This window comes from Crinia signifera, chromosome 1, assembly GCF_055691185.1.
Source record: "Crinia signifera chromosome 1, ASM5569118v1, whole genome shotgun sequence".
In the NCBI taxonomy this organism is placed as follows: domain Eukaryota; kingdom Metazoa; phylum Chordata; class Amphibia; order Anura; family Myobatrachidae; genus Crinia; species Crinia signifera.
In genome coordinates this window covers 189,616,237-189,642,244 of record NC_139217.1, presented here as the reverse complement: position 1 = coordinate 189,642,244, position 26,008 = coordinate 189,616,237, and the positions used below count along the sequence as shown (strand labels likewise).

The 26,008-nt window shown below is 45.3% G+C and overlaps 1 protein-coding gene across 1 annotated transcript in view; it reads right to left on the bottom strand.

The window, feature by feature from the left end:
• The window catches only part of STPG2 (sperm tail PG-rich repeat containing 2), a 575,709-nt gene that overhangs the window by 406,981 nt on the left and 142,720 nt on the right, over positions 1–26,008 (bottom strand). Inside the window, exon 8 of the mRNA XM_083179066.1 lies at positions 3,816–3,923. Coding sequence (XP_083035192.1) covers positions 3,816–3,923 — 108 coding nt within the window. The remainder of the gene's footprint in view (positions 1–3,815; positions 3,924–26,008) is intronic.

Here is a 26,008-nt window from a genome sequence, read left to right as displayed (position 1 = left end):
CACTGCAGGGTGAATCACAGCTATAAATTTGTGGACCCTGAATCTGGGGTACACACCCAGAATATTGAGTGGATGTGAGGGGCCGCAAACTGGCGCAATAAGAGACATACAGTAGAGGCACTGCAAGACTGCACTTAAATTCATATCTGCAGGAGTTTATGTGGAGGAAAAGTGTGGGTGCAGACAACCCATTTCAAAGGATTTTGCATGCACTAACCCTCCTGCCAAAGGGTACTGCAGTGCCCTCTCAGTAACTGCATTTTTTTGTCATCCATTATTATTATTGTTCATAATATTGTATTTATTCTTCTTATCATTGTTGTTCTTAATGTTTTCATGATTCTTCTTATATTTAATGTTTATCTTTGTTATTTTTGATATATGTAATGACTACTACTTATCTTATTATTATTTACAGTTTGACGTTAACATGTGTCCACATTACTGTCTCAGATGTGTTGTATGGCTGCTGTGAATGTGTTCCTAAAACCACCCCACTATCCACGCCACCCTGAAGCGTGGAGAGCGCAGTGGAACGCGTCCTCCCGACCTTTTCAAACCCCCACTATCCACTTCGGCATGGATTTGACTTTATATAGTGTGGCGAGCGCAGCGAGCCACCGAGCCCGAAGCGTTGCGAGCGCAGCGAGCCCCACGAGGGGACGCGGATTACTTTACATGTTTTCCGTGTCCCCTCACGGGGCTCGCTACGCTTGCCACGCTTCGGGCTCGGTGGCTTGCTACGCTCGCCACACTATATATAATCAACTCCACGCCGACATGGATAGTGGGGGTATGAAAAGGTCGAGAGGACGTGTTCCGCCGCCACTCGCCACGCTTTGGGGTGGCATGGATAGTGGGGGAACGCTGCACTGAAAAGGGTTACAGGTGGCGTGGATAGTGGAGGGGGGTGTAGAAATTATAGTACAGTTAATGCCTCATCGTATCCTAGAAAAATCGCATGCAATCACATGATATTTTACATAAGGTACATGCGATGCGATAATTCCGTGGGAAAAGAGCAGTGAATAAATTACTTAGTAAAATCGCATCGCCTCGCATGCATCTTATAACACTAAAACGGATACTGCGATGCGATCATCTTATGGAGAATACCCCACTAAGCAAAGTGCTTAGTGGGCGCCCGGGTACTACATAAGTACTGGATTAGGTTCTCTAATTCACCCAAAAAATATGATGCACCCATTGTAACAATGCAATGTTGATTCAATATGGCAAGAAAATGGGCTTGGTTCCTTTATCTCTGAATACTTCATACAGTATGTAGATTGGTGCAGTCTTATAAGCTGTAATAACACCATAATTGTATGCTAAGCGAATAGTATGTATATTTGTCCAAAAGCAGATAATTACAGTATGTCCACAGCTATGTGACCGCACATTCCACCAACCCCACCCCATATACGTACAGTATGCTTGCCTTTATGGTTGTCATTAATACTAGTTTTATAATTATTATTGCATTTTATTTCTAAGATACCATGTCGTTCAAGGTATTATACATATAGCACACATTAGAATAATAATACAGGGTATACAGAACATTGCAGTAATACACATAACTAAAACAGTGCACAGGCAACAATTAACACCATGATTCTGGAACTGACAGGATTGAGCCAGAGGTTGGATGTGGGGGGAGGTGTAAGGGGCAAAGGAGAGGGAAGAATCAAGACTGACACCCAAGCAGTAGAAATGGGGAATTGGGGGGAGATGAGTGTGTTGTCAAAAGATATACATATTCTGAGTGAGAAATATACACATAATTATCAGATAATACAGAGATCTTGGTTGCCTATATCTGCAGATACTAACTTTCATTTGTGTGCTGCCCTGGAGTAGTCAGCCTGTGCCGGCATCTGGGGGCCCACACCCCAGACCCATACCCAATATTAGAGACCCCCAGTGACACAGAGACGCCTTGACGTACGGCCTGGGGGCTTAGCCCTATATCTGCAGATATATGCAACCAAGATCTCTGTATTATCTGATTATTATATGTATATTTCTCACTCAGTGTGCAATTGGGATACAAAATGTTTTTTCCTAACCAGAATTACCCCTCCCTTTTGGCACCTGAGTGACATCATCTCTGATTGAGCAGCTTGCCAACAAAAGTGTTGTGCTGTTGAGAGAGGCATAGATGGGTCAGCATTAGGAGGGATTGCTGACACCTGAGTGCCATTGGAGAAGCCAGAGGTATTTTCAGGTAAGCTGGCTCTCAGATGTTACACGCCATTATCATGCGGCCTTACACTGGGCTATTAGACATATATGTTATTGTGTATGGGATGGGTTTGGGAGTGTGATTCCCTCTTTGTTGGTATGGCTGGTCTGCTTCAGGTTAGCACACCCTAACACTTTATTAACACTTATGTTTTTCCCTACTACATTATATGTATTATTTTAATCACGCCTTCACTCTTACATAGCACTTATGTGCTTTTTATTAACCCCTACTAACTTTCATTTGTGTGCTGCCCTGTAGTAGTCAGCCTGTGCCGGCATGTTGGGGGCACACACCCAAATTTACTAAGATGGGAGTGCACCCGGCAAACCGAAAGTTCGACGTGGGTGCACGCACCCTGCATCTGCACATGCGCAGAATAATAATAATAATTTTATTTATATAGCGCTCTTTCTCCAATAGGACTCAAGGCGCTTAACAGATAGAATGAATGTAATACAGTACAGAAAAGCTTTTCATAAACAATACTTAAGGGACTGAAGGAAACGCTGGAGTAAATAGGAAGGTCTTGAGTCTGTTTTTGAAGCATTCTAGAGTGGGGGTCTCTCGAACTGTGCGGGGTAGTGAGTTCCATAAGGTCGGAGCTGTGTCTGCACATGCGCAGACATTGACAACATCGGTTCTCTGTGCAAACACGCAGAGGACCGAATGGATCTGAATAAGATCCATTTCTGGCATATCCGCACAGGATAAGATAGGTAGGCTAAATCCTTTAGAAATTGGTACATTTGTGCAAAAGGATTTTGTAAACATTAGAAACAAAATAACAGACTGACTATATTGTAAAATAGTTTGTAAAACCAATGGGCCTCATTCAGCATGGATCACTAATTCGAAAATTTGCAATCCTGCCAATTATCGATCGATAATGCAGTCTTCGCAATGTGCATACGCATATTGCGAACAATATCCATACACATAGCAGTCACAGCTAGATTGACAGGAAGCCAGTAATTGTTGGCAGAAACATGGCATATTCTGGATGTGATAATGCAGGCATGCCAAGGCGTTTTTTTTGGGTGGGTCTCTGATGACCACTTACAGCCTGTTACTTTAGCAGATTAGTGGAAGCCTTAAGCAAAGTACTCTTTGATGTTTTGTTTTTTTGCGAATAGATCTGCAAATGCATCAATATTTGCAATGCATTTGCAATTTTGAAATGGGTATTTATTCTTTATTTCCGGGTGGTGACTTTTTCAGCGCAGGGAACTGCTTTTTCTTAGCGATCAATGCTAAATGGACCCTGCATCAACATTTCTTCTAACAAGACACTCCAGCAGTTAATAACAAAGTAATTAGCAAATCAACAGAGAATTTCTCTCTGAAATAAACTGAAAATGTGAAACTCTATTTACTTCCTGCTAATGTCTGCAGTATGGTAAGGTACAGGAAAGGGAGTGCATCTAAAATCTAACAGTTCCTTGATACATTTTGGTTACATACATCAAAGTGCATAAAATAATTTAAATCAGTTTCTTTTCACAATAACAATGGTGAACCATAAAAAAAAAATTGAAAACCATTAATTGCGAAATTGGTTTCTTACTTTTGAGTGTGAAAGAAACGGTGGGCGAGGAATATCTGCAGATTTTGTCAGCCTCTCTTCCACATCAAAATGACGTGTAATATTATACTTTCCGGGTCCTGGTACACCCTGCATAACAGAGGAGAAGAAGGAAATACTTGTTAATAGCAAGGCCAGTCAAAAATATGCAATAAACAATATGTCAGTTCCATAACTCTCATTTGGGTCCAGGAGGCAGTCTTTGGCAATTAGCAATTATCTTCATTACAAACCATTGATAAATAAGTAACCGTCTATAAACAGTATGATCAATTCTAAATACATAATTATCAGTCAGTAATAAAAAAAAGAATCAAATACAGTAATCATTTTGCATTGTCATTCTACCTTGCTGCTTACAGAGGCAGGGATGCCAAGTAAGGGGAAAGCAGTTACTAATCCCCCATGGCCATGCCCATGTTGTAGGGGCCTGGGTCAGCTGCTAAGGGGACACTGTCAGACAATATAGCGCAGCTGCGGGTGGTCAAATGTCCAGTGCCTCTTGGAAAACCATCGACATCCTCTGTGCAAGGTTAAGTATTTTTACCAATATTATTCCTAGAAGCAGGCCATGTGGTTGGTCCTGGATGCAGTAAACAAGGTTAGCTCCAGCCACCAGGACATCAGGAATATAAAAAAGAGGTACAGTATGGGGAAAACAAATGAGAGTCGCAGTTGACCTGCACTGATCAACTACATAAAGTTCAAGGAGGAGATGAAGCAGGCAATTCCTCTGGAGGTGCTCCCAGGAGTGCATGAAGTGAACACAGGGGGTTATTCAGTCTTGTACATTAGGCTGCAAATATTTGCAACCTAGCAAGCAGGTAAACCTTGCCCGCAGCCCCACTGAACACCTCCCCCCCCATGCCCAAATCAGCTGACTAGCATGCAAGTGGATGTGTGGAGGGAAAATCATTCAATAGTCACTCACCATCAAATTATTTTTTTCTCTATTCATGGATAAATCTAAATTTATATCTACCGTATTTTCTGCACTATAAGGCGCACCGGATTATAAGGCGCAGTTTCAGTTATGGGGTACATTTCTGTACTTGACCCATACATAAGGCGCACCATATTATAAGGCGCACCGTATTATAAGGCGCACCGTATTATAATGTGCATAATAAAACAGTAGAAAAGGTAACGGAGGCAAAACATCCAGTTAGATGGAACTTTATTCTCAAATTACAGTATGTATTTAGTTTGGTGCAACTTTATTCTACTACCGTAGTTATTTAAATATTTTTTTTAACAATCTTCTCCCACAAAACTAGCAAACTCCTCATCTTCTTTAAGTTTGGTTCAACTTTACACTACTACTGTAGGTATTTAACAAGACACTCAAATTATTTATTTAACAATCTTCTCCCACAAAACCATCAAACTCCTCATCTTCTGTGTCAGAATTGAACAGCTGGGCAATTTCGCTGTCAAGCATGCCCTGTTCCCTGTCATCATTGTCGGAGTCAGTCTCGTTACCTGGTGGCTGTTCAGCAATGATGCCAGCTTTCCCGAAAGCTCGGACAACAGTTAAGGCAGATACCTCAGCCCAGGCATCCACGATCCATTCACATATGGTGGCGTAACTCGCCCGGCGCTGCCTCCCAGTGTTAGTGAAGGTATGTTCACCGTCTGTCATCCATCGCTCCCACGTCGCTCGCAACTTCACTTTAAACACCCTGTTTACACCAATGTCCAACGGTTGGAGTTCTTTTGTTAGTCCTCCCGGAATGATGGCAAGCTCCGTATTCATTTGCCTCACTTGGTTTTTCACAGCATCGGTGAGATGGGCGCGCATGGAGTCGCAGATCAACAGGGACGGTGATGCATGGTAAAACCATCCGGTCTCTTTACATATACCTCTCTCAGCCACTCTGTCATTTTGTCCTCGTCCATCCAGCCCTTTTGATTGGCCTTAACAATGACTCCGGCAGGAAACTTTTCTTTGGGCAGCGTCTTCCTCTTAAAAATGACCATAGGTGGAAGCTTCTGTCCATTAGCGTGGCAACCAAGAACAACAGTGAAAGCCGACTTCTCATGCCCCGTGGTGCGTATCAATACTGTGCTGCTCCCCTTTTTATCCACAGTATGGTTCACAGGGATGTCAAAAGTGAGGGGGACCTCGTCCATGTTGGTGATGTGGTTGGGCTGGATCTTTTTGCCAGTAATCTTGTTACTGCAGTAGGCGCGGAAGATGGCCAGTTTTTCTTTGTAATCTGCTGGCAGTTGCTGCGCCATGGTAGTCCTTGTGCGGATGGAGAGATGACGCCTTTTCATAAAACGAAAGCACCAAGACGGACCTCCTTGAAAGTGTTCGATCTTCAGGTCTTGTGCTATCGTTGTTGCCTTCAGTCGAATGGTGACTGTAGAGACGCTTCTCCCGGCAGTTCTTTGTTCAATAATCCATTGCTCAAGTTGGTCTTCTAACTGTGGCCACCTCGCTTTGTTCCCTCGGAAACTCTGTTTTGTCTTCTTAACTTGAAGAAGTTAATTTTCTTGCTTCCTCCACTTACGAACCATAGATTCATTAATGTTGAATTCTTTCGCAGCTGCTCTGTTCCCATTTGCAACCGCGTAACTGATAGTCTGCAGTTTGAATTGTGCCTCGTAAGCATGTCTTTTCACTGGTGCCATTTCCTAGGATTTTCGCAGTGTACGTAATGCCTCCGCCTGATTGACTGTCGGACCATTTCCGCTGACACCGTGTCAGCAGGAAATGCTCCGACAGTCAATCAAGCCTCCGCTTACCAAAGTTGCACACATAAGGCGCACCGGATTATAAGGCGCATGGCCTATTTTTAGGAAATTTTAATGCTTTTATGTGCGCCTAATAGTCCGAAAAATACGGTACTTTTATCTAGGATGGAGCTGGCCAAAAAGTGGGAGGCGCTGATGCCCCCTGCTTCCACTCCATGACCACCCCCTTCCCATTGTGCGAACATCCTAAACTTTAATAACTATGCAAAACATGAGACATACACAGAGACAAGAATTAATTATTTATTCATATTTGAAGTAATTAGCAATTTTTGTTGTTACAGTATAACTAAAGCGTTCTTATTAAATTAAGTAAGGCAGAGACATACTGACTGGCCTATGTCATACTTGCCAACATTGTAGACAAGGGAGGAGGGACATTTTCTCTCACCGCAGATGAGTGGCCACAAGAGGCACCACCCCTATTTTTGCTGCTGTGGGGGGCATGCCCAGCACTCTGATCTGCTCCCCATGCCCCAGTCACTCTGTCTCCCTGAACAGACGCTGTGCATATGCGCGCATCGTGTATTCACCGCTGTTCTGTTTAGCAGAAAAGGGCAGGGGGGACTCCCAACTTCGATTGGGACATGGGTCAGTCCCCCAAAAAATGGGACTGCCCGGCAAAATCAGAACAGTTGGGAGGTATGCTTACAGTATGTGTATTTCATTCCTTTGTAATAAAATTTTAAAAAGTATTTAAAAAAATATATTGGGCAGTATTCAATGCTCCCGATTCACCATATTTTTCGGCGAATCGGGCTGTTTTCCCTCCTTGCGGTGAATCTTTTTCGCTGAAACAGCAGTATTCAATTACTTTTTTCTCCCTGTGCAGTGACTCCTGTTTAGGATTCGATGCACAGGTGCCGGGTTCCGGAGGGCTGGAGCATTCACTGCCAGCCCTCCCTCTCACCCTATTCAATGCCGCAGGGGCTCACTGCCACTGATGGCAAATTTTAACTCCCGCAGGGAGCCGGGGGACAGCGGCAGACAGGGAGATGGAAGTCTCCCTGCCTGCCCCAGAGTGTGTGGGGGGGGAGGGCTTCCGGGGACACAGGCAAGGGGAACTTTCTGATTTTTTGACACCAAAAAAAAAAGCCTTTATTTTAAAAGATCACTTTCCAGTTCACCTTAAAAAGATGTTGAATGCAAAACGGGGAATCATGCCGAAAATCATGCTGAAAGCAGTTCTCCATCCTAGCACTGAATACACTCTTGGTGAATCCTAGTGAAAACCCCATTGAAATACACCAGTGAATTGCAGCAAGCATGAAATGGAGAACTGGCCGGCATTCACTGTTCGCTTTCGGCGAACAGAGAACATTGAATAGGGTGTATCGGTTTCAGTGAAAAAGATTCACCGCAAGGCGTGAAAACAGCCCGATTCGCTTGAAAAAAACGGTGAATCGGGAGCATTGAATACTGCCCAAAATCTGATTCACCCTATTCAATGTTCACTGTTCACCGAAAGCGAACAGTGAATGCCAGTCAGTTCTCCGTTTCATGCTCGGTGCATTTCGCTGGTGTATTTAAATGGGGTTTTCACTGGGATTCGCCGAGAGTGTATTCAATGTTAGAATGGAGAACTGCTTTCAGCATGATTTTCGCCATGAGTCACCGTTTTGCATTCAACATCTGTTTAAGGGTTTTGTTTTTTTTTGGTGTCAAAAAAATCTGCTAGTTTTATTCATGTGCTTGCAGCACATGAATATATAATTCATTTTTATTTTATTTTTTTACATTTTTTTTTACACATTCGCCAGCAGGGGGCCGTGAGCCGGGAGCTGCTAATTAAATATTCACTTCACACTGGTCCTGCTCATTACATATGCACGAGCGGGACCAGTGCAGCGGCTCCCTACCCGTGTCCCCTGCCAGCTCTCCCGGGGGGGCAGCTTCTGCTGCATGTGTCCCCGGGAGCCCTCCTTGCCCCCCACACATTCCGCGCAGGCAGGGAGGCTTCCATCTCCCTGCCTGCCGTCGTCCCCCGGGTCCCTACGGCTTTCGCCACAGGGGTTAAAAATTGCCATCAGAGGCAGCGAGCCCCTGTAGCGTTGAATAGGGTGACAGGGAGGGCTGGCAGCAAATTCCTCAGCCCTCCGGAACCCTGCGAATGAGCATCGAATCCTAAACAGGATTCGCAGCACATAACATAATTTATCTTTGAATACTGAACATTTTGTGAAATAATTTTGTTGAAAAATAAAATACTTGAAAGAAAAAACCATGAACGAACAGTAACAGCTTATTTCATCTTATCGTCAATTTAGTAGCATGGAAAATAATTATTTGGGCAAAAGACTGAATTGTGGGAAACAGAGCATATAATTTTAGACACTATTCTGCCTATTGTAGCCCCCTTAAATCTGTATTTGGTGCAGCTGTAGAACTAGCGCAGCAGCGGCAATGAGGATGCTATCAGGGGTCTGCAGCACATGAGGTGCAGGCCTCAGTGAGCACTGGCAGCAGAGCACTGCAGACAACACACCACTATTGACAAATGTTTTAGCAAAGAGCTCATAGCTGAACATGTTACTTTCTTGAGCACTTTGCTGGCTCCCTGCATTGACAGTAACCCCATACGAAGCAAAAAGCAAAGAGCTGCAGTTACATTGATTAAAAAAAAATATCCTCTAGAGAAATAAAAATGAGCTGAAATACATTCTACTTACATTAATTATATTCACCTTTAAATGAAAGAGTGCTAACACTTTGCGTTGCAAATAATTAATGAATCAATCCAAAGCAGACAGCATGTAGTTTATTAGTATTGTTAACTACAGAAGAGAAATATATCTCTTACTTACAGTATATCTAGTACTTTCCCGTTTAGCACTACATTCATTTGTTTTATTGCTGTTTCTTGTGGTAAACACATTTTGGCGGTTAAGGACTATAATGTGTAAACATAACTCTTAAAGTGTCTAAGTCTGCTCGCTAACCAGAGGCGTGCAAAGAGATATAAGACTCAGATGGAAGTGGTGACAGCATTTGCAGAAGTTACAAGCATTTGCCTAGTGTAATTAAACATGGACACAACGTCCAATTTTTTTTTTCACAGATATGCCATACTTTATACCTGTACGTTATCCAAAGGTGAATAAAATAAATCAGATAACTATTCATAAGCATGTGTAAAACATGGTGGAGATGCAGTTTATTCAATTACGTGCGGAGTTCTGATGTACCCATGATTATGTGTCTCCTCAGTTATTATGGTAATAAATATACAGTAGCTCATTTTAGCTTGTTCTCAAAGATAAGCAATTATTTATGTACTGCATTTGCAAATAACAAAGCTACAATTTCCACTGAAATAAATTGATCAACGGATAGAGGAAAAGGCAGGCAATTTTTTTATTTTTTATGTCGCATTTACAATATGCAAAATAAGTTGCCCAGAAGCACCCTACCCCGCAGCTTGGGCAGCAGCCACTACATGCCGTATAAAGGGTGGAATGAAGATGCTTCACATACCCAGTGGCACCTGATTTGCCTACAAAGGGCCTTATTCTGATCATATCACTTCCCACGTGTTCGCACGTGGGAAGTGATGCTCGTTCGTGGGAAGTGATGCACGTGGTGCTTGTTCACTGTCCCATTCGCACCTAGCAGTGTGGGAGGGGGGTGGCAGCAAGGGGTCATGCCCATGGGAACGCCCAATGTTTCATGGGCGTTCCAATGAAAAGGCTGGATGTTCCCACGTACATCTGCCTGTGACGTGGGTGCCGGGGGCGGGCAGCTGATGTCAGTGGATGTCTGCTGCCCACAGGGTGCTCGAAAATGTCAGACTGCGAGCGCTGTAGAAGTCATTTGATGGTCACCGATAATTGAATGATGGCGCCCCCACACCCAAGGCTGCCATGCAGGGGAACTCAGCGTACGAGGGGGGCGGGTGAGCAGCGTTTCATCCACACGCAAAGTTGTGAAATTCACAGCTTTGCATGTGGACCAGAATAATGTCCTAAATCTGCTGTGTGATTGTGGATCTGAGCACTCAGTCTTTACACCAGAGAAGATAAGGGAGAAATTTACTAAGACGGCGATCCCCGTATGGACGGGTACGAACAGGATCGGCCATATATGACCCAAAAATATGAATGCAGAATACAACCAATTTACTAAACTGTCATATTATCCTCATTTGTGTTTTGCGATGCCGAAGCCATTTGTAGCCATTTGTATTCGTATCCAAAAAATTAATAAATTATTTAAAAAACCGTCATGGGGTCCCCCCAATGGCTATAACTAGCCCCGGGCTCATTGAACTGGTCCTGGTTTTAGAAAATCGGGGGGGGGGGGGGGGGCGGGGGAACAGGGTTCCCCAGGATTTCTAAAACCAGCATCAGTCTGCCAGTCATATTTTGGGAACCAGCAACAGGGGCCAGTCCTGGTTCCCACAATATAAGGGACAAGATGAATAGAGGTCCCCAGTATTTTGACAACCATCACCGGGCCAAAACAGATTGCAGGGTACAGATACAAAGATTTAATATGGGCATCTATGGTGGGAACTGCCCTCAGACACCCATGTGAAATTCATGACTTCTATGGAGCTGCGCAGAGCTCACCCGAGGGCCCACTCCTGATTGACTGAGGGAGGACCCTGTGAATTACATCACCGGGGATTCCCTTACCTTTAGGGAGGAGTTGCAATTGTCAACACACTTGCAGCTCCTCAGTCCAGTGGATATGAGGTTACTCGGTTTATTTTTTTTCAATCATGGATGCTACATAGAATGAAGAGAACGTGATCTACACCATCTACAGGGGAGGGTGAGTATTATTTATTTTCAAAGGTACCCCTACGGATTCTACTATGAGTATGTATGTGCTTGTTTTATTTCGGTATTGAACCAGTGGGCCCATTAATGCCCTGCATGCTGGAACTTGTGGTTCTTCAAGTCCCTGCATGCGGAAGGAGGCTTGCTAGGTCTTGTGGTTCCACAACATTACCCAATACTATATTTCTTCTTTTTACACTACTATGCCATCGGTCCACCACCCACAGCCAAGTGGTTTTGGGGATAGCCGGGGTACCCCTGGAGGGGGAACCCCTTTATTTGGGGGTCCCCACTCCCCCAGGGACCAGCCAGGGTGATCATGTTTTGGCCGGGGGACCATCTGTAAAAGTGTACCTCGGCAGTGGTATGACACGCGAACCCGGTGCTGGTTGCAGAAATATGGGGAACCTAACGTTTTTGTCCCCCATATTTTGGGAACCAGGACCAGTTCAAAACCCTGGTGCTGATTATAGAAATACAGGAGACCCCTATGTAATTTTTACCCCTGTATTTCTGCAACCAGGACCGGCTCAATTAATTTTTTTCATTTGTTTATTTATTTTTCTACTTTTTTACAATGAGAAGCATGCACAGATCTGACTGAGCCATGCAGGCTTTAGCCAAATACGCCTTGAAAATTTGTATTTTTCAGTCGCATTTTTGGCTATATTACTGGCCATAATTAGCCCTATGAATCATAGTAAATAAGCACACCACCGTAGAAATCATGGCCATATACAGCCATATTCTATCAATGGTGTATTTATTCATAAACATAAATTTGGATGATAGTAAATTATCAAAATCTAATTTACCATTCGATCTTAGCAAATTTCCCCTAGGTGTTTTCCAACTCTTAAACTATTTTGGAAAAGACCTTATAAAAATGTTGTTAAGCTGGCCATACAGTAGGGTGACTTCTCCAAGTGAAGAAGTCGCACGCAATTCCCCTTCAGCCACCCGGGACCTTACCAGGCAGGAGGATCACATGTGATATACCATATGCAGTGCTTTAGCATACGATATATTGTATGCGATCCTAGCCAAGCCTTCCAGGCAACTGGGACAAACTTACTGTACAACACTGATCCTTTGTGCACTTCTGCACCAAAGACTTAGCAAACCCTAAACAATCCAATCATATTTGAGCAATTCTCATTCCTCCTGTTGGATCCAATCTCCCTTCCATTGATGCACCATCAATCACAACACCAACTCCTTGACCAATCCCTTGAGATATGTAAATACCTTCCAACTGTGCCTATTTCCACGGGACAGTCACAATTTTTTGTGACTGTCCTGCATCCCACCCATGGCTGGCCATGTCTCGCCATGGAGGGGGGCGGTTGGGAGTCCGCCTGTCACAGCAGTGAATAGTCAAGCACAGCATCTATTCACAGGAGATGCAGAGACAGGGGGCTCCTTTTCGGTAATGCACGACAGGGCCACGACGGAGTCTCGATCCTTGGTTCCTTAAAGTTGAAAGGTACTGTGTGTATGTCCAGTGACAAGGATCTGTCACAGCAATGTTGGCATTCAAACGGTTAATAAAAATGTTTGCTTGCCAATTTTCACACCTATTTTGACAAATACCATTGGCACCTAAAGGGTTAATGACATACGTCTCCAAGGCAAAGCTGCAGTGACAATTCTCTCTTTAGTTCTATTCATTTTTTCATAATGCTCATTTAAATAATCATGTACAGTACAGTATTCACCATAGAGGGAAGACTGTGGGGCTCTCACGGGTTAATCCTTTTTACTGCAGTATACAGAACATTGCAATCAGTCTTAAAAGCAGAAATAGGTGAATTAACATGAAGCCTCTGTGCCTCTGTCCTGTTCCTGTTCAAAAACTGCTGTTTTGAAAAATACTAAAACATAAAAGCTTGGCGTGTTCCTTTACATGTCCTTAGCCACATTTCTAGCATTTCTGTATATTTGTGCTTTATGGGGAAATAGCTTTCAAGCTTGCTGGGAATCATACATGTCTTCTGTTCTAATTATAGTTTTTTTAAATTATATTTTATGTAGATGGCTTTGCTCTATTTTACCCACTGCATCGCATCCTAATACTCAGTAATGATACCTTAGCATATTTTGATCTCTGCAGGTCAGGCAGGAATGTGCAGGAAATCTGCCTGAACTACACATGAAAAATATTCTTAAATCATTATTTTTATATTGCTCTCAGTAATACTGGAAATGTGGAAAATGAAGAAAGCTATGCTTATGGCTAGAGCAGTGTAGTTACCAGTGGCGTAACTATATCTCCGCAGCCCCCGCGGTGGCGGGGGGGGCGCAGAGAAATTGGGGGCGCCGCCGGGGGGGCTGTGAGGCTATAGTTACCCGCGGTCTGCGTCTCGCCCGGCTCTCTGTCGGGACCTTCCTGACGTCACGGTCCCGGCCGGCTCCTGCTGCAATGAAAACTGACAATTAGAAAATGGCTGCCCCCATACTGCAGACAGTTTTCTGTCTGCAGTATGGGGGCAGCCATTTTCTAAGAGTCCGTTTTCATTGTAGCAGCAGGAGCCGGCCAGGACCGTGACGTCAGGAAGGTCCCGACAGAGAGCCGGGCGAGACGCAGACCACGGGTAAGAAGGGGGGGCAGGTTAGGTGTGTGTGTGTGTGGGAGGGCGCCGAATAAACGTGCGGCGGGGGGGGCGCTAAATAGTTAGTTACGCCCCTGGTAGTTACCATGGGTGTTACCAAATTGCCGGCTCCTACAGTGATAAGAGCCAGGTGCAGCAGTGTGACATCCTCCAGCAGCACTTGGCCCTGTCACAGAGGAGGATTCGGCAGTGTAGGAACTTGCCTCTGGGGTATGCTGAGCAAACCCCAGAAGTGAAGTTAATGTAATCAAGATTCTCCATCAGTCCACATTCCTATATGCCCTCTGGCATGTGGGAGACCAGATCTAGTGAAGATTCTGGGGCTTGTCTAATAATCAGTGTAATTGCAACTCTTACTAACTTTTGGATCCATAAATACAGTACTACAACTACCTGACACAAAATAGTTGGCTACAGGGTTGAGTGAAGTCTTTGTGTCATATGTGCTACTACATAGCTCCCAACATTGCCGGGCAGGGAGGAGGGATGCTTCGCGCGCCGGAAGCGCACACCCAAAATTTGGGGATGTGGCCTATTGCTGCGAGGCCATGCCTCCATTTTTGCCGCTGTGGGGGAATGGCTAGCAGCTCTGGGAGTTGCTGGCTATGTCCCCAGACCGTGGGGCTGCATGAATAGACGCTGCACGCATGCGCACAGTGTCTATTCACAGGGGATGCAGGAACATCCCAAAAAAATGGGATGTTCTCGCGATAAGCAGGACAGTTGGGAGGTATGCTACTATACCACATGAAGCCCCTGGGCTGCAGCACTTACCATCTAGTGCAAGGGGAACAAATTGCTATCATAGTTCATTCTTCCTTTAGGTGCTAATTAACAGTTAACACCCCCCCCCCCCCAAAAAAAAAAAGGTCAACACGCAAAAGGTCAGCATTGAGAAAAGGTCGACAGACACAAGCAAATGATCAACAACAAAAATGTGGACACATGAAAAAGGTTGACATGGTTTTTTTAGGAATTTTTTAAATGTTTTAATTTACCATCCACGTGGACTCAGCTAAGGCGCCCATGCAACTCAGGTGTTGACTTTGACACTAAAAAAGGGAAAAACTCACATAGACCTTTTCAAGCGTCACTTCTCCACGCCGACCCTTGTGTCAATATCGACCTTGCACTATTTGCTGTCGACCTAATTACTGTCAACCTAGACAGTGCCCGTGAATTATACCATGTACAGTATAATGATATTCTTAAAGATAAAAATCAATCCATTCACATAGGTAATGCTATATCACAAGCTGAGGAATTACTCAGTAACAAAACATATTCTGGTTGATACCTTTATTCTATGGCTAAAGGTTTATTTTCATCTCCAGAATTTAGAATTTACATTTCAGGTATACAATCCATTTACATTTTTGCTGTGTGCCCCAAAACGTATATAAAGAAAAAAAAATGAATTAAACAGAAACTGTCCATATTTTCCACAAGGGTTGTAATAAATAGTAAATACTTGGCTGAAACATTTTTCAATTTCAGGTAAAAAGGTCATTATTAAGAGATCTATTCCCATACAGTCGGCAAAGGCATCATACAGAAATCCTTGAGCAGCAAACATTAAACTCAGCCATATAAATGTCATCTGTCCTGGAATTACATTTCTTGCTTGGGCAATTTTTCTCTATGATAAACTACAGTAAAAATGACCTAAAAATTCCAGTGAGAACTAAAGAAGTGAGTCTGGTCTTATGTTACTTTGTCTATTTCCTTTGTATTGCATATAGTATTACTGCTTACATTAGACTAGGTGATTCATCGCGCCCTACGGGCGCTCTTCACACCGGCGTAAGGGGCTACGCCCCTTAATTTGTGAACATTTGTATTGTGAGAAATATGGTTAGAATTGTATGAAAGATGCCCTGTATTGCAGCTTCTGGCAGTGGGTGAGGGTCCAGCGTGGCAGCACAGGAGTACCGGACGGTGGCCCTGAGTCAGTGTCTCCTCCTACTGGGTGGGAGTTAGGGTGCATGAGAGCAGGAGGCTGGGATATGAGGCATGATAGGGGTATGTGGGCAACACAGCGTCAGCGATTACCCAGTGGTGGAAGTTACGGTTCAGGAGAGCAGGAAGCTGGGTAGTGATAGGGGTGTGTGGGCATACGGGGGACTAAAGAGGGTGGTGGACACTGTGCAGCTTCTGCCAGTGGGTGAGGGTCCAGCGTGGCAGCACAGGAGTACATGACCGTGGCCCTGAGTCAGTGTCTCCTCCGACTGGGTGGGAGTTAGGGTGCATGAGAGCAGGAGGCTGGGCGGTAAAGCATGATAGGGGAATGTGGGCAACACAGGGTGAGCGGGTCTCCACTGGCGGAAGTTACGGGGCAGGAGAACAGGAGGCAGGGCAGTGTCCTCCCACATTGATGGCAAAAGTATTCAACATCGGCCATAAACCATCGATTATTTGAAAATCATTGATGGTCGATGGGCATCCCTAGAACTGGAGGAGGGTGGGGGACAGTATGCAGCTCCCGGCAGTGGGTGAGCGTCTCCTCCCACTGGAAGGGAGTGAGCGTGCATGAGAGCAGGAGGCTGTATAATAGTGGTATGTGGGCAAGACATTGATAAAAGTTGTGGCGCTGGTGCAGAGGGCAGTGGGGAAACCTGCTGTGCGGCAGCCAGGGCCGGATTTCCCACCTAGGAGCGGTACCTGCTTGTGGTGGTACAGGATCCCCCATTGTCACGGGGGTACGTGAAATGCGGGAGCGGGGGCCGCGGTGGTCCGCTGGGGGGTGGAATTGCCGGAAGGGGGTCTGGGGGGTCTGCAAATTGCGGGAGGGGGGGTGGTGTGTGGGGATCCGCGGTTAGCGGGAGGGGGCGGGGGTCCGCAAATCGTGGGCAGGGGCGTGGGGGGGCTTGAAACGTGGGAAGGGGGGTCCGCAAATTGCGGGAGGGGGGTTGTCGGGGTTAGTGAATTGCGGGAGGGGGGGTTGCGGAGGTCCGTGAATTGCGGGAGGGGCGCGTGGGGTGCCGTGTCAAGGGGGGGTGGTGCGGGGGTCCGTGAATCACGGGAGGGGTCATGAATCGCAGGAGGGGGGGTGTGGGGGGGTTGCCGTGAATTGCATGAGGGGGGCGTGAATCAAGGGAGGGTGGGCGCAGGGGGGTGGTGCGGGGGTCCGTGAATCGCGGGAGGGGGCATGAATTGCGGGAGGGGGGGTTGTGGGGGGTTCCGAATCGCAGGAAGGGGGGTATGGGGTGTGCCGTGAATTGCGTGAGGGGGGCATGAATCGCGGGAGGGGGGGTCCCCGAATGTGTGAATTACGGGGCGGTGGCAAATCGCGAGAGGTGCCGAGGGAGCCCGCAAATCGCGGGAGGGGGGCGCTACGGGGGGTTTCGTGAATCGCGGGAGGGGGGTCGTGGGGGGTTGCGAATCGCAGGAAGGGGGGTGTGGGGGTGCCGTGAATTGCATGAGGGGGGCATAAATCGCGGGAGGTGGGGTCCCCGAATGTGTGAATTAGGGGGCGGTCGCAAATCGCGAGAAGTGCCGAGAGGGCCCGCAAATCGCGGGAGGGGGCGCTACGGGGGGTTCCGTGAATCGCGGGAGGGGGCGGCGCGAATTGCGGGAGGGGGGTCACAAATCACAGTAGGGGGGTGTGCCGTTAATCGCGGGAGGGGGGGTCGCGGGGGGCCCTTTTAATGCCGGGAGGGGGGGTCGCAGGGGTCCGGCGAATCGCGGGAGGGGAGGATGCAGGGGTCCTGCGAATCGCGGGAGGGGGCTCGCGGGAGGGAGGGGTCGCTGGGGTCCCGCGATTTGCGGGAGGGTCGCGGGGGTCCCGCGTTTCGCGGGAGGGGGTGGTCGCGGAGGTCCAGCGAATCGCGGGAGGTGGTGGTCGGGTCTGGGACGGATATTAGACAGCACTTACATCGACAGCCATTACATCGACACCATTAGTTCGACAGCTCAATAGGTCGACATGGTTTTAGGTCGACATACCATTAGGTCGACATGTCATTATGTCGACAGCTCATTAGGTCGACAGCTCATTAGGTCGACATGTTTTTAGGTCGACACTGCAATTAGGTCGACAGAGTCTATGTCGACAGTCAAAAGGTCGACATGGGTTTTTTCACTGTTTTTTGGCCGAAATGTCGACACAGTCGACATGGACACAGTTTGAAGTGTACCGCAGCCGCTCGCTATGCTTCGGGCACGGTGCCTCGCTGCGCTCGGCACACTATTTTATTCTCCCACCACGCCCTAGTGGATAGTAGGGCATGAAATACCGCCAGTCGGCACATGTCGGCTCAATAAACAGTGAAAAAAACCATGTCGACCTTTTGACTGTCGACATAGACACTGTCGACCTAATGGCAGTGTCGACCTAAAAACATGTCGACCTAATGAGCTGTCGACCTAATGAGCTGTCGACCTAATGAGCTGTCGACATAATGACATGTCGACCTAATGGTATGTCGACCTAAAACCATGTCGACCTATTGAGCTGTCGAACTAATGGTGTCGATGTAATGGCTGTCTATGTAAGTGCTGTCTAACAATAGTCCGGATACCGGGGTGGTCGCGGGGGTCCCGCGAATCGCGGGAGGGGGGTCGCGCGAATCGCGGGAGGGGGGGTTCGCGGGGGTCCCGCGAATCACGGGAGGGGGGGTCGCGGGGGTCCCGCAACTGGCGGGAGGGTGGAAAGCGGGGGTCCCGCGAATCGCGGGAGGGGGGGTGCGGGGTCCCGCGAATGGCGGGAGGGGGGTCACGGGGGGTCCCGCAAATCGCGGGAGGGGGGGTCGCGTGGGTCCTGGCAGAGGGTAGGGATGTGCAGGAGTAATGGTGGATGGTGGCTGTGGAGTAATGGTGGATGGTGGGCGTGTACTGTAGCCCTGGCTGGGCGGGGGGAGGTGATGTCAAGGGGGTGGAACGTCAGACACATGAAAGTGAAACTGTTCTACACAGGAACGTTCTCCACAGGGGTTGAGTGACAGATCTGGCTAAATATATAAGAGATAACATGTGTCGGGCCATAACTGAGCATGATGTGACAATAATATGAAATTGAACGTGTAAGCACAGTCACAGGGTAACAATTACCTGAAACACCATATAGAACAGTAAAAGTTCAGAGGTGGCTAACTAGTCAGATGCTACGAGGCAAAACAGTCAAGTTTACATTTTACATGTGTATGCATCTACACATAGACATTCCAAACACATGTATAAACATACATAGATATACAGTATGTAAATAATACATGGTTTCCCTCAGCTCACTGAATGGTATTAGAAACCAGTCTTGAACACTGCATGATAATAGAATTCAGAGATATTGGTCACATGTATTTGTGCAAATGTATGATAGAAGCCCCCAAGCCATCATCAAGGCTTCTCTGTATATTGGGGGTCCCTAGTGCTATAACTATATATGTATGTATAGATATATATCTCTATATCTGTATAGTATTAAAGGGGCAGCTGTCACAGGTTTCAGGTAAATGAGCTTATCTAGGGTACATGAGAAAGTTATGATCACAGTAACAGAGGTTAATTAAAAATCAACCCAAATATATAGATACAAAAGTACCAACACACTCGCCATTCCTAAGAATGGGGTGCAAACAGCACCCACTTCCCAGGATGGGGTGCATTAGCCTGTGACCACACACTCTAGTAAATACAAATACAGGTGGCCCAGCACTCACTACAACAAACTAACTCACCTTAACATTCAAATAATTAAATAAATAATGGGGTTTTAGTTCATGAATTGATCAATGCATTTAAGCTTGCAACCCATCGCCAAGGGACCCCATTTCACTGCAACCTGGCAACTGCTTACACATCATAGCTAAAATGAACATGTGTTTTTTCTTGGGTTAAAGCTCACCTGCCAAATGAGTTTATCTAGGGTGCATGAGAAAGCTCTGATCACCCAAATCAACCCAAATATATAGATACAGAAGTACCTATGATGTCATAAATATTTATTATTTTGATTTATGTTGAACCCAACACAACCACTTAAAACAAATAACATAGCAACTTTGCCATAATTACTATTACATTCCTAGAAACATTCTACCTTTCAGATATATTTTGCAGATGTAACACACCATTGGATATTATCCCGTCTGCAGTTAATACAATTTTTATCTATCATTGTTCCGTACAGAATTGTAAGCCTAATTACTATCATTGATTTTAATATATTTGTGACATATTGTCAATATGCAAATTATTATTTTTTATAAATTACCCCATTTCTGTTATAGAAGCATGTATATTCAATGCTGGGAAAGCATTCTATATTAAAGTGTGTTTGTGCTACAAAAGAGATACTACTACTTAATATGTTCATACATGTAAATGTTGTTACTTTTAAATGTGATTTGCATGCTGTTAGGCACCCTGACACCCAGCTCCTGGGAAATCATTAGCGCCAAGCTCTCGGTGCCAGAATTTAGAAAAAGGAGGCAGACATGTATAATTATTTTCAAATTATCCTTTTTCTTTCTAATGCATGGTCTGAAACTTGTAACTGGTAATTAATAATGACATTGAATACATCAAGAAATGTCCATTACACTGTCACTTTGTAGTTCTTTCACAATGATAAAAGCATGTACTTGCAGACTCATTCATGATGGGCTACACAAAATACTTGCAATTATAATTCCTCGCTTAAGTGCAAACAACTAAAGAGCAATTACAATTCTTGCCATCTACCACGAAAAATCTGAATATCAAAAGTGACATTGGCAGATATAAAAAAAAATAACAATAACCATCTTTCACAGTATGGGATTGTTATGCCACCCTGCAGCAACACAATTGGGTGAGTAACTAGTTGCATCAATTTGCTATCCACGGGGGGCCCACACCGCACACGCTACTCCTATTTTTTTTTTTATCCCACGATGACAGCAGCAACATTGCGTAAATCACCATAAAAATGACATTGCACCGTTTTTCCAGAGATCTGCACATGCGCATTATAGTCTGTGCTCTCTAGGGCTCAGATTCTATGGGCCTGATTCAGGCCTGTTAGCAAGGCTGACAGATGGACCAAACCATGTGCACTGCGGGTAAGGTAGATGTAACATGTGCAGAGAGAGTGTTTGGGGTGTGTTCAAACTGAACTCTTAAGTTGCAGTGTAAAATTAAAGCAGCCAGTATTTACTCTGCACAAAAACAAAATACAGATTGAGTGCCTGTCAACCAGCCTGCAGGATCGCCAGATGTCCTGAGCTGGTGCAGGCTGGTGGACAGGAGCTCCATCTAATGGGGACGCGCAATCGTGTCACACGCTCGCGTGTCCCAGTCAGCAAGGTGGTGGGGAATGGCTTCCCTGCCCGTCTCCGCTTTAGGGAGATGGGCAGAGAGTGGGGGCAGCCAGTGGGGGATGCGGGGAAGCTGTGGGGAGGTACAGGGTACTGGTAGCAGGCTCTGACAGAATGGGGCGCACGTCTAATGCGTGTCCCCTTCCGACAGCTCTCCATTGAGAGCTGCTCCATCTGTAACCCCAAATCTAACTCTCTCTGCAAATGTTACATCTGCCCCACCTGCAGTGCAGCATGGTTTTGTCCGTCTCCAAAAAATTGCAGCCACTTGAATCAGGCCCTATAACTCGATTTGTTTAAGGATTGCATATAATAAGCTGATGCTTGGAGGACATTCAAATATTACATAATATGAACAGGGGAACAGTAATGTGGCACGACATGAAATGGAGGCAATATAGTGTGGCATAATATGAACTGGGGACACTACAGTATGTCATAATGTGTACTGGCAACCCTACATAGTGAAATGACATGTAACATAACATGAACTGGGGCACTACTATGGTTTAAAAAATGAACTAGGGCACAATTATGGGGCATAAAATTAACACTGGCTGCAGAGAGGTGTTGCTGTAAAAGTATCATGACAGGGGTCCCTTCAAAATGTTGCCAAGTTTGGGCTACGCTCTGTTTCTGACCATGTCATTTAACCTTTTAGTACATTTTAGTACACAATTAGGCAGCTGAAAACTTCCTATACAGTACTGTACTGTTTACAGCTGTAAAAGGGAACAGTTTGTATGTTACAAATGATGATGATTATTATTATTATTATTATTATTATTATTATTAATAATAATAATAATAATAATAATAAAAAGTCTAACGCATTTTAGTTGAAAAGTCACTTAGATGTATTATTCTAAATAGATACTGAACAAGACATTCATGTGTCACTTAATAACATTAATAAACTATATTTAAGATCATGTGGCTATTGATTATTTTCATTGATTTATTTAACCCTTTAAATAAAAAAAGATATACTAATAGAACTAAACCCCGAAGATAATAGAAAAAAGATGGCTGTATATTGTTAGAATGTAATCTAGTGAATTGACCACTTGCAAGCAGGAACCTTTGTCAAGCTTAGAAGCAAAATGAATCTTCATCAGCAATTCTGTTGCTTAAATGACAGTACTGCAGCAAATAAGTTCCACCTGTCGACAGACCAATCAGAGTCACCTCTCATGTGCCAAGACCAAAAATAGTCATAAATCTTCTCTACCTCAACAACAGAAAAGACACTATTACAGTCTGATTAATTTTCTGTACCTGCAGATCTTGTATCAGAAAATTCACAAATGACTGCTTTATTCATTCTCGAGAAAATCATTTCTGACAACCATCCAAAGATAATGCATTTTGTCAAATCACTCGACCTGTCACACAGATTCACCTGATTTCATTTTTATCATCCTATAACGGTTAAGAAATACGTGGAATTATACAGTAAGTTGCATCACAGAGACAATGTACAGTAGACAGGGATATTGCTACTAGACTATTGCAACTGGATTTTTTTCTATGTATTGTTCAATTAGTATGATAATCTCTTTACATAGTATAAAATAAAGTTCCCGAAGAGCATCTGTCTGTGTGTCTGTCTGAACACGCTAATTTCTAAAACTACTGGACAAATTTTTGTGCAGTTTTCATTATTCTGCAGGGTTGCTTACTTTTAAAGTCTCCTCTCCGGGAGAAGCAGCATTTCAGGGGGCTTGATGTACACATCATCAAGTCCCGCCCACATTACAAAAAATCCCGCAATTTGTGGGTTTTCGAGGAGGGGGGCGGGGATAAATGACATGATTTGCATCTTTAGCCCTGCCCCCACCCCTGAAAAGCCACAAATAGCGGGAAAATAACCCTGCCATGGGGGGATACCGGTATCCGGGAGGGTTGCCCACCTTTCCGGGGTGCCGGGAGGGGGACCTGATTTTTTGCAGGCTCCCAGCCATTCCGGGAGGGTGGGCAACCCTGTTATTATGTAGGACAGTTCTCGAGGAAGAATAATCGGCCTATCACATATGGGAGCAAAGCAATAATGACTTTAGTGCATCAAGTTTATCATTCACGTATGCCACGAGTGCTCGTGACTCAGATCTCACGACAGCATATAATGCAGGGAGGAATGCAGCGCTCGGCCATGAATTTTATACACCTGTGTTTTTTCTCTATATGCCATATAACTTCAGGAAGTAATAGGATCAGGCTTCATGTTTTTCCACTAACAATTCCAGGTAATAATTAGAGATGTGCAGGCTTTGATTTACTCTGATTTCAAAGCAGGATCTTATTGGCTATCCCAAATCACATGACAGTTGTTGACAGTTGATAGCCAATAAGATCCTGCTTTGAAATCAGAGTAAATCAGAGCCTGTACATTTCTAGTAATAATGTGTTCTGGAGAGCAAAGACTAGACAGTAGGAACAGTATGTAACACAGAGTCAGGGTTTTCTAGAATTTGGAAATCATGAATGGTTATTTACAGTATGGCATTGTTAATATATTTTTTTTAAATCCTCAAAAATGCTGTTGATATGCATCAGATCCTATTACAAAGCTAGAGCATGAAATATTGGGTGTGGTATTACACACCGACAGTAGGGATTCCAACAGTCATTAGCCAGATGTCGTAATCCCGACTGCAGTGACTAAGACAGCGGGGGGAGTGCAACGAAACCACCTATTTTATTCTCCCTCTATGGCCATATATTTTATTCTCCCTCTATGGGGGATTCTGATGTCGATGTAATGACTCTCGGAATCCCGACTGCAAGTCAGTCATCCGGCACCCGGAATATTATACAGCACAAGCAGTATGTAAAATATAGGGCACCCTAACAAAGTATAAAAAATAGATAATCATCCAACCTTTGATCTCAAACAAGTGTACAAGATATATAAATATTCATCAGGATGTACCTGAACGGCTAATAAAAAGGTTCGAAACGTTGAATTCTGCCTATGAGAATATTTTTTTGGGTGAGTGCCGCCGGCTGGATCTATACATTGACCCCGAGGGGTTATGGATGGCACCCCATTGATTGTGACCTGTTGAGGAAGTGCTGCTCCTATCTGGACTTTATATATAAATATATATATATATATATATATATATATATATATATATGTATTAATCCCAATAATTATCATGTGCTTATATGCTAATGTTACAGTTCGATTAAAATTTAGGCTGCTGAACCACAAAGTTTCCTGAGGGCTAGGAAATGGAAAAAAAAACACAATAAAAGAGACAGACAGATTTTGGTGGGGTGTATTCACCGAAATTTATTTACCCTAGACATAAATGTATTTGCTCCTCTTGCATGGAAACATGGTTTGTGCAGATTGACTTTTATTTCTGACGGAGATGGCCGAAAAGGGCACTGACATCATGCGACATCAGCTGCGAACCCAAGCACTCATCGACCCACCTGCAACCGCAGGAGAATACTCAGTGTTTTCATGGGAATGCCCATAAAATGCTGGGAGTTCCCCTGCTGCCAGCCCCAGGGGTATGCACATGTGCGTATTCGCCCATGCATGGACCAACACAATCTAAAACGGGGCCAAATTTGGCCCAGAACCATTGGATCTGAATCAGGCCCATGGTTTGTTCTAGACACAAGGGGCCTTATTCTGGTTCACTATTTCTGACAAAATCCTTCTTAGATGGACAAAACCATGTGCACTGCAGGGGGGCAGATGTAAAATGTGCAGACAGAATTAGATTTGGGTGAGTTATTTTGTTTCTGTGTAGGGTAAATACTGGCTGCTTTATTTTTACACTGCAATATAGATCTCAATTTGAAGTAAAACCCCACCCAAATCTAATTCTCTCTGCACATGTTACAGCTGCCCCCTTGCAGTGCACATGGTTTTGTCCATCTAAGAAGGAATTTGTCAGAAAGAGTGAACTAGAATAACCCCCAAAGTTATTTGCCTTAAGGCCACCATACACTAGGGCGACTTGTCCTTAGGACAAGTCGCCCCCGACTTCCCCCTGAGCTTCCCCGGCTGCTCCCCGGGGGAGCTTGATTAGATTGGCACTTGATGTGCCATTTTTTACATGTGATAAATCGTCTCGATTTATCACATGTAAAAAACCCGGGGAGCAGGGGGGGGGGGGCTACAGAGGTGGGAGCTGGTGGGAGCAGGGGGGCTGGGGACGCTGCGGGGGACACGTCTGTGTCCCCCGCTGCTGGGGACGCTGCGGGGGACAGCGTCTGTGCGGTGAGGCGGTAGAGGGAGCAGGGGGGGCTGGGGACGCTGCGGGAGACATAGGCGGCATAGAGCCGGGCAGGGGGAGCCGGCGGGAGCTGTCAGTGGTAGAAAAAAAAAGTCTATACAATGAATGGGCAGCCTGTGATTGGCTGAGCGCTCTCTCAGCCAATTGCTGACTGGCTGAGAGAGCGCTCAGCCAATCACAGGCCGCCCATGCATTGTATGGGCTTTTTTTTTTTATTCAATACTGACAGCTCCCGCCGGCTCCCCCTGCCTGGCTCTATGCCGCCTGTGTCCCCCACAGCGTCCCCAGCCCCCCCTGCTCCCTCTACCGCCTCGCCGCCCCACTAGGTCCCAAGTCGGGTGGTCGGACGTGCAGCAGGTCCGACCACCCGACGCAGATCCGATGCGCACGGGACCGCGCATCGGATCTGAGGGGACATCAAAACTAGCCGATTTTGGTCCGATTTCGGCCAGATCCGACTGATCTGGC